The sequence below is a fragment of the Acromyrmex echinatior genome, chromosome 2 (assembly GCF_024713525.1).
Source record: "Acromyrmex echinatior isolate Ae372 chromosome 2, ASM2471352v2, whole genome shotgun sequence".
Lineage (NCBI taxonomy): Eukaryota > Metazoa > Arthropoda > Insecta > Hymenoptera > Formicidae > Acromyrmex > Acromyrmex echinatior.
Genome location: NC_141853.1, coordinates 10439796 through 10449698, shown reverse-complemented (window position 1 = coordinate 10449698; position 9903 = coordinate 10439796). Strand labels below are relative to the sequence as shown.

Below are 9903 nucleotides of genomic sequence, written 5' to 3'. Positions count from 1 at the left end.
GTCCACATGCACGCACACGCGTAAACGTGCCGGTTATGGATACAGGGTAATTCATATGCGGAGGACGCCTTAACTTACAGATTATATAGACTAAAATAAATAAAATATGTACGTGTCGGAGAGAAAATTAAACAAGAGAGAATTTATAATGAGGCAATATTGAAGTTGAGAAAATATTGAGATATGGATATAATATATTGAGCAAAATAAATGTAAGATACAAATTCAATTATGTAATAATGTTGTGAAATAATATTAAATAAAAAGAAAATTAAGACATTAATAATTTCCTTAGCATTTCGATCTTAAAAACGATTTTAAAAACTTTTGTGTATTTTATGTAAAACACGTACATATAATTAATAAGTAAAATGATTTATTTTGCAGCTTCTGTCTTGTATCCCATTTATCCGTTTTCTTTTTCTTTTATCAGCGTACAAGATATAGAAAAAAGAAACAAGACTGTTAATCAACTTGACTTTTATTATGCGATCGGATTTGACCTTCAAAAATAATCGTTTTATGATACAAACTGGGAATATCTACTTACAGGGAACAGAGAAGACTTCAAACAGCGTATTGATGAAGATCATGCTAAACGCTAATTAAAACTCTAATTAAGATAATAACAGCTGTAGTCATAAATAAATATTTCATTTATAAAATGACTCAACGAGCCATTTCCGATCATAATATTTTCAATTTTCTGCTTCGTTAATCAGAAAAAGTGTTAGTGGCCTTTGATGAGCTCGAGTAATTGGAAAGTATTGTCGAATAAATGAACGAAATCCAAATTAATTGGTGCTGTAATATAAGAGGAAATTATAAATTATTCATCTAAATAAAAAAAACGAAGAAATGCTTGTCACCAAGTATACGCGACAGACATTTTGTTGACAATTTCGATAGATTAAAGCAAATTACACAAAAGAAACCCTTTTCTCACCCGGATGTTGCGTGTCTCATTTCTGATACCTTTGCATATCAAATAATGCAAACGTTGACATAGGAAATAGTAGTATCTTCTCTGAATCCCATGCATTTTGTGTTTAAACACGCATGGACCACACGTCACATCATAAATATTATTCGAGTTAAAATGGTAGAGTAGTTAAAATTGTACATAAATAATTCATTATATAATCTTAATTAGTATGCTGGTCATTCGGTGAAAAATAGGACTTGACTTTTGACGCTGGTGATCATTCGTGGTCACCGATGCTATCAAAATTTCTTCAAAACATGTAAAAAATAAATAGCATTTAATATAAAATTTTAAATAATATTATAAAAAAATAGCTACGTAATCTGAAATAAATCCTTTGCAATGAATATAATGGATATAACTAACAATAAGTAGTGCAATGAAAACTATTTATAATTATTGGAAAAACTTCAGCTGATTTGATTAATATTTCGTCTTAGTGGAGTTAAGGTCTGAGTCTATTACCAGAAGCAGAATTTGAAAAATTCTACAAACGGACTAACACTGTGAAATTATAAAGTTAATTTGCAACGCTAATAAACAGTGTGCCATTCAACATATATCCAAGAGAATGTAGTCTTATTTCGTCATAGTTTATCATTATATGCTTGTTGATCATGAAAATTCTATTTCTATACCAAAGTAAATTAACTTTAATCTCAGTTCAATTATCATAACTTTGTGTAAACACTTTTAGCATTAAACCTTTAATGACATTCATATATAGAATGTCAGAAAATTGTAATCGCATAATAATAATTCAGTTATATAATATAAAATTAATTTTGAACATGACTTCGATTGGGAAAATATCACAGCAATTGACGAAGAATATTTCCTTAATAAACGATAAATATCGAAATATCTTCATATCCTTATATAAGAGAATAATCTCAATTTCGGATACGGAAGGCTTACATCACATTTATATAATAAAAGACACAAAATAGTTTTATTTAGCTGATTTATGTAATTTTTTTGTAATTGTTTATATAATACATTGACTTTGCCTCCTTTTTTAATATTTATTTGAGTGACTGATATGTCTTACTTATTATTTAAATTGTATTGGTCATATTCGAGATATGTTTAACACGTGATTTATAAGATTTGAATCCGCAATTAATTTGGAATGTTATTTCATTGTATTTATTATTATTTGATTCAATGTTTCAAGACGGGTTCTTTTCATTCTTAGGATGAGTCACCGTCTTTCTTTCGAATTTTCTGCTTAAAAAATTATATTGTATTGTTTAATGTTTTAACAGATTGTATAACATCAAATATCTCTTTTTTATAAAGAGACCAAAAACAATGTAAAACAATATAATCTGATATACATACGTAAGATCTTCGACTGAAGAATTAAATTATGCTGCTAATTAACTGTTAACTCTCATCTATAATAGAATTTTCTTTTTACATTGCAACATTTATGAGTAGGACTAATTGAACTTTGCAAGATGATTAGTTGTTAATTAGAGCGATCGATTTGTTGCATGGGCATTGTTCTGGATCTTCTAGTGGATGTATTTGAGACAACTATACACCTTGTTCTAATCTTAAATGGATCACAAATCTTCCAGTTAAGTTGTTTTAATAGTGTTTGCAGGGTCTTTTTTCTACACACAAATATGATGAAAATAGTGAGACCTTGCAAGGCATTTACGATGTCGGCAGGATACCAGATGAACTGTGGTACAATATCAGCACCAATATCGACCCACGACATTATCTCCAAAACCCAAGTTATTCCCATCACTATGAACAGCTTCAAGTACATATTAAACCTGTGAGCAAATATATTTTTGTATTATTTGTAATTACAATCGTTGCTGTAAGACATATTAATAAAATATACACTGTTAAAAAAAATTATGGCATAAAAAAATGTTTTGTGTAAAAATTGATCAAGTTTGATTGACGATAACTTCGCAAAAGATTATCGTAAGATAACATTTTTTTTTTTTAATTAAAGTTTGAAATCTCAACTTTAAAACACTATGGCCAGATTTTAACACACCCCTACCACTGTAACTTCCAATATGAGGATGTGTGTTTGTCATATTGAAAATTGCAAAGTTTGACGAAATGTACGGACTTGGTAAAATTTTTTTGGGAATGCTGTTTGTAGCGGTATAAATTTCGAACTTTCCTTTAAAAAAAAAAAAAAAGTTACTATAATTTTTTTCGCAAAGTTACTTTAAAGTAGCCTTCGCATTGTTTACCATTGCTTATTTTCATCGTGGCGTATGATCTCACAATCTCTCAACAGATTAGCTATATGTATTTTCTGATACAGAATCGTTAGTGTTGTGCGGATGAAAAAAAAAATGTTACTGATGATAGTGACACTTATAGGTACGTAAAAATATAACGTTTTTGCTTCATTTTCTGAAACAAAAAACAAATTCTTTGTATTACACTACACTAATATATGTGAATGATATGTCCATTATTTAAATTAAAAATTGTTGAAATTTAATCAAGATTTCAATTAAATATTAATTTCCCGCTAGCATTATATTAATTGCCGATATCACTTACCACCGAACCAAAACCTTTTTTCACAAATTTCTGGTCGGATCAAATTTTCTGGTAGAGGAATATTATCCATGATAGCGCAGATAACGTTAAGAATGATAGTGACTCCCCATGCATAGATCGAATATATTATAAGCTTCTTTTTATGCTTTATTTTTGTTTGGTACGGACGGAACGGACGGAGATCTCTATAAAATGCGATTTATAATTAGTCAATAACAATTAAATTATTAGCCAATATTTTTTTTTTATGAAGTAGTTACATTTTTTTACTAGCGATAACGAATTTTACAATTATTTTTATCGTTACTTTGCACACGATTGGACACGGTTCGATTGAACACAAGTCACTCATAGTGCAAGACTAGGAAGCTCCCCTTATTGAAAAAAAAAACACGTCATAGTTGCATGATGAAATTATGTAACGTTGTGACATGATTTTTTTTCAGTAGGACCTAGACACCCAATCGCTGTGATTGGTGAGCGTCGATTTAAAAAATAAGTAACGAAAAGATAATGAAAAGTTTTTTTTAAGTAACGGTAACTGTAACGAGTTACTTTTAAAAATCGATAATTAGTAATAATAACTGTTACTTTTTCTAACGAGTAACTTGTTATTTTTTAAAATTTAACTCTCAATTCTCTAGTGAATATTGGTGAGTACGTTGTATAAAATTACTTGCGTATAATCATGATGGAAGTAAAAAGGTGTGTTCATTGGGAGCGGCGCACTTGCACCAGTTCAATTCAAATTATATATATAAAACTAACATACTCACACATGCAAAGTAAAACAACAAGCCATTATGATATTAAAATGACTCAAAAATGATCACTAAAAGTTATTTTTCAATCATTTTCGATTCATTTTAATGTCATTTTGACATTATCGTGACTTGTTGTTCTGTTTAGGTGGCAACTATCAGTTTAAACATCAAGTTTCATTATAAAAAAAAATTTAAAATTAATTAAATTAAATTAATTGAATTAATTATGAGCATACCTTATTACTTATACTTCCACCAAGCTCATATTATATGAAACATATTGCTCACCTAAATTTCCACCAAATATCGAAGCATATTACATTTAACCAAAAAAAACTTGACAAAAAGAAGAAGTTGAAGATATATGCTGAAAAGATGAAATTAAAGAATATGTTAATCATCAAACATATATTAAAATGGCAATTATTTGTAGTTTATAATTATTACTATATCTATTGTATTTGTTGCATTTTCTTAATCTGCATGTCTGCAGTATTACAAAGTAAAAAAAAAGTGAATTTGATCAAATTAAATGCTTCACTGTATAATTTCTCTATTTAAACTAAAATTATCTACATGCAGAAATGAGTTATTGTATATAATGTATAATTCAAGATTTAAATATCTGTTAAATATTATTTAAATTATTTATTCTTTTAATATTATTATATTTTATATTATTTGTTCTTTTAAAAATTTAATAATTTCCATTTTATTGAATTATTCGGAAGACAGAAATATTATATTTAAACTACTAATTTTATATATAGGTATATATAAGCAACACATTATTGCATTACTGTATCATTCCAGGCTTACTTCAAAAGTAACATAACTTAAAAAATGTTGTTTTCGAGTTTATCACGAAATCACGTCATTATCACGAATAAGTTAAGTTAAAGATTATTCTATTAATTATCAAAAGTAAATTAACTTAACAATTTGTTCGCCAAATAGCACTTGTGTCTCTCTTAAGGTTTTCAAAGAAATTATAATCACCTTCTAAAAGAGAGACATATTTTTAGTTGTATTGTTTTTGTAAATAAAAGGAAAATCTTTTTCAAAAATTATTTAGAGTCAAGACAGTTTTGGTGACCAAAGATTAAAATTTAAAGAAATTGATTTATTTTCAGTCATTTTTAGAGCTGATCGAGGTAAATATAAAAATTGTTTAGTAATGTTCTGAATTATGTCACTTTTGATAAATTATTCTGGATTTGTTATAATTTTATAAGGACATCAAAATCGTCACAACTTAAAAAAGATATAGCTTTTTGTTGTGAAATAAAAATAACAAAAATGACATTTGATCATGTTTTTAAGAATATATTTTTAAAGGAGCTTATTATTATTTGATTGCGTTATATTATTTAATTAGTCAATATTTTTCTGTCAAGTTGAAAAGTAGTTTAAGTAGAAAAATAATTTTTCGCCTTTTCTGAAACTTAATTTATTTAGTTGTGTTATTTTTAATTAATGGAACGATATAGTTTACGTATATACTGTACCTAGTACAACGCAATATTTCACTTCACCTAATCCAAAAACTTGGGCAAAACACATAATCGCGTATGTGATGAATAATGAACCCACGTGTGCACGCAATGTATAACCATGGATATTCTGGAATTCTGGCAATATAGAATATATTATGAACGTCAACAGCAGAAACGGCAAAGACAATAGGAGGCACATGGATACAAATACCGGAAATGTAGTCCGATTATCACAGACGAACACGTCATATGTGTCCCGAAACATAATGGCAAAGCAATAAGACTTTGGTGAAATGTGTTCGCCATCATGATTATTGTACAAAGAGCCATTGGTGAGAAATAAGTATGTATTGGGAAAAAGAAATTCGCGATCATATCCTTTTGCAACGCATGGATCGCGAACAGTCAAAAATAGTTCGTCGACCATTTCATCCTCGGAATCATTCCCGTGTTTATTTGAAAGAGCGTACATGTTTGGAAGAGCGTAATTATCCTCCCCACGAGGGATGCATCGTCCCTTTATCGTCAAGATGGTACCAAAAGGACAACAGAACTGAATACAAGTAATACTATCATTGCACGCTCTATATTCAATAAAAGTAGTTTTAATTATTCTATTGGGATTGAGTTTGTACAATGTGGAATTGTTCTTGTCTTCAGTTTTAATGAAATTTTCTTTAATTTTTTGTAACGTGAAATTATTGATCTCTGTCGAATTCGTATAGAACTCCATAGATGTCTGATTATTATCTTCTAGACTTTTTATTATATATTCACGAGACTCATTCACGTATTGCACCGAGTTATTCCTGCAATTGTTCTTTGTAGAATTAATACAGGATTCGTATTGCATTTCATCATTATTCTTAATAGAATTTTTATGTAAATTGCATCTTGTTAATTCCATCTCTTCATTTTGATATTTCGTAGAATTTACGAAAGGATCAGATTGCATTGTCGAATTGTCGCTCTGCTCATTGCCATTCGTAAAATCATCCTGAGGTTCCGAGGATGAAGCAACAAGCAGAAATGCAAAACAAAGTACAATACTTGGTGGACACATCGTTAAATTATTGTAGTATTGTCGAATTCACAAAACCAACTTGGTGTTTTTTTATGTCTTGAAAGTAAATTATATTTAGCGTGATGTTACCAATTCTGGAAAGAAGGGTAATGGCTTCATTCTACAATGATTTTGTCTGAAAAATAAAAAATGTGGTTTTTGAAGTGAGCACGTGAAGACAAATTAGATAAATCGACATTAAATGTCTTTATATACCTGATTACTACCACACTAATATCTCACACAATCTATGATAGAGAAAAGTGGGTGAATTGTACGCATTTCAGGAAAATTTATTGTTCTGGAATGGTTTTCTAAGTTCAAATTGATATAAGGAAATAGAAATTATAAACATTCTTCTACCATTACATAATGGTATAACAAATTCATCACGACAAATTCATCCGATATTCATAGTCGATTCTTATTTCAAGACCATCTTAAGTAATGTTTTAAAACGCTAATGTGGCCCTGTGATTGGTTCGGTACTTAAGACGTATGGTCTTAAATATAAGATCTGACTATGAATATTGGCCTAAGTCTAAGAATTCGACATTATTTGTTCGTGCAAACTACGTGTTTGATTATTGTTTCGTAACTCAGCAAACGAGAATGGATTAAAATGGATTGAAATTTTTTTCTATCCGAATGCGTATTTTAAATAGCGAATACTTTTTTTGGATTTAATTGGATTTAATTGGATTCAATTACATTCAGTTGGGTGCAATTGAATTGAAAAACTGCATTTCCTATTTAAAATTTTGAATTGAACAATATTCACAATGCACAGAAAAAGTTAATATTATTTTTAGATTTGAAGGCATAGAGGTATGCTCCATGCAATTTCTTATAAATGAATAAAAATACATTCAGGAGATTGAAAAGTATTCATTTTAACATTCGTGAATTAATCTGAAAATCTGAATCCATTTCTATCCATTTCAATCCATTCTCGTTTGCTGAGAAGTATAAGGTTGCAAAACTTTCGTTTTCAAGCAAATGTTATCACGACTTGAGACGCCATATTGCACTAAGAAATGATAAAAAATATATAATTTCGAAAATTTTTGTCATTCTCGATATAAAATCCACCTCACAAACACGTAGTAATGCGTATACTTTAATCCTGTTAAAGGATTTTCGAATACGTAAAAGAGAAATTATTTGTTATACAAAAATTATATGATTTAGTCGATAATACAGGACGGCTTTAGGATCTCTTTAAGTTCCGGGATGTAAGTTTTCTACGAAGTCCTTAGTTAATTGTCTTTGAATTGTCATTCTACATTGATGACTATTATTCAAGGAGTTAATTATGGGTCATACATATTTACAATAAGAGCTGGAAAATTACTTACTTGATTATTAGCAGTTTTTATCTCAAACCGGTTTGTATTGAACAAGGAAATTTATGAATAAAGCATTCTTTTATTTATACCCTTTTACTTATTTATGTATGTTTCTACAAAGTCGTAGTTATTTAGTTACGTTATCTAGTTACAATAAAAGTAAAGAAAAAAAACAATTGTCCTAACAAATAAAAGAAAAGTAATTAATTTAAGTAATACCTGCTATTTGAGAAAAATAAATATAATTCCTGAATAAGATAAACGAAGCTAATTAATGATCTTTATTTAATTAAATAAAAGCTTTGTAAAAAGATTTGCATCACTATCACCAAGTTATTAACGCAATAATATATATAATTATTACCCGGGAAAAAATATTTTATATATAATTATATATATATATTATATTAAATTGGATAAATATAATTATATAAACATATATAATTACATACAATATATATATATTATATAATTATATATATTTACATATAATTATATACAATTATATAAAATTATATATAATTTTATATAATTTTATATAAAAATATTTTCCCGGGTATGTGTGTGTGTGTGTGTGTGTGTATTTTAATTGAGGACATAAGCAAAATTTATGTATCATATACTTTTTTCCAACAAATGCTAAAATCAGAAATAAATGTAGACATTGATAATGGTTATGATTGTTTGTGAGATAAATATATGATGATAAATAGAATGACAAGTATAATGTTATATTCAATTTCACTTCCGCGATTCACTTCTCGGCAAACAATAGCGCATGAGTGTACTCTGGCAAGTAACAAAACACTACTGAAACGACAAGTTGTTGTTACTATTGACGGAAAGGCTCCGATTACACACACATTGCATTGTTGTACACATGCATTGCTAATTGCTGGATTAAAAAATAAAATATTCTCATTGGTAAAGCAGTGAAAAATTACTAAGCACCAGCTAATGAGTGGTATGTGCAATTGTAGGCAAAATTGTGGGATAATTCTCCCCCTGTCGTTGATGGTTAAAAAAAAAGCAATTATCATACTAGAAATTTACGCATGTATATAGTAATACCTCGAGCAGAAATTAAATCGGAAATATCTCTGATGCATGACTAATGCCTAATTGAAAAAGAGTATGCTATAATACGGAATTCCTGACACTTGCCTGATCAAGAAAAAGTATTACGGATGTTAGCTAATACGTCCATTATCATAATTCTCAGGCTTATCTCTGATATCAGAATCATATTTCGAGTAATCGCCATACAAAAAAAAACATCTCGCATCATGTCAAATCTTTTGTTAATATTTTTTAAATATTTTTTAAATATTTTTTTAATATTTGACAATTTTTTTATGTAATTTTGTATTTTATCGCAATAAAAATTTTAAAATTCAAACAATTTTCATCAGAAATACGATTTTTTAAGTATGTGTTAGGAAAGTTTAGAATTTAATTTCTCATGAAGCACACAATGTCACATATTGTAGTAATATTGCAACATATTAGAAAGATTACATATTATAATATCAGAGAAATATTACTGATATATTACACGTTAATATAATAATCAACATTAAAATATCATAAAAGTTAATGTAATAAAAAATGCTATGAAAACGAATATAAATAACAATATACCAAAAGATCGAATCGTGCAACGAAGCACTAAAGTGTCATGTATAATTAAGCAAGTCGG

At 28.2% G+C, this 9903-nt stretch overlaps 1 protein-coding gene and 1 long non-coding RNA gene across 5 annotated transcripts; one reads left to right on the top strand and one right to left on the bottom strand.

Annotated features, from left to right (window-relative positions):
• The first annotated feature begins 103 nt into the window (after positions 1-103).
• On the top strand, positions 104-460 carry LOC147910478 (uncharacterized). The gene is made up of 2 exons (XR_015548506.1): positions 104-212; positions 388-460. It is a non-coding gene; the product is annotated as an uncharacterized LOC147910478 (long non-coding RNA).
• A 90-nt stretch (positions 461-550) lies between these two features.
• On the bottom strand, positions 551-9489 carry LOC105148060 (G protein-coupled receptor Mth2). 4 transcript variants are annotated; one of them, XR_015548501.1, is made up of 8 exons: positions 8214-9489; positions 5805-6991; positions 4585-4663; positions 3533-3717; positions 3214-3379; positions 3015-3140; positions 2330-2775; positions 551-2212 (listed from the first exon to the last, which is right to left on the bottom strand). XR_015548501.1 is itself a non-coding variant. In XM_087416926.1 (7 exons), the coding sequence occupies exons 2-7, from the start codon at positions 6853-6855 to the stop codon at positions 2460-2462; spliced, it is 1923 nt and encodes a 640-aa protein (XP_087273052.1). In that variant the 5' UTR covers positions 6856-6991; positions 8214-9489; the 3' UTR covers positions 551-2459. The 4 variants fall into 4 exon arrangements, 1 of the variants encoding a protein (XP_087273052.1); XR_015548502.1 differs by lacking the exon at positions 8214-9489 and adding an exon at positions 7072-8205; XR_015548503.1 differs by lacking the exon at positions 3015-3140 and having other exon boundaries at positions 8214-8733.
• Between the last annotated feature and the right edge of the window lie 414 nt (positions 9490-9903).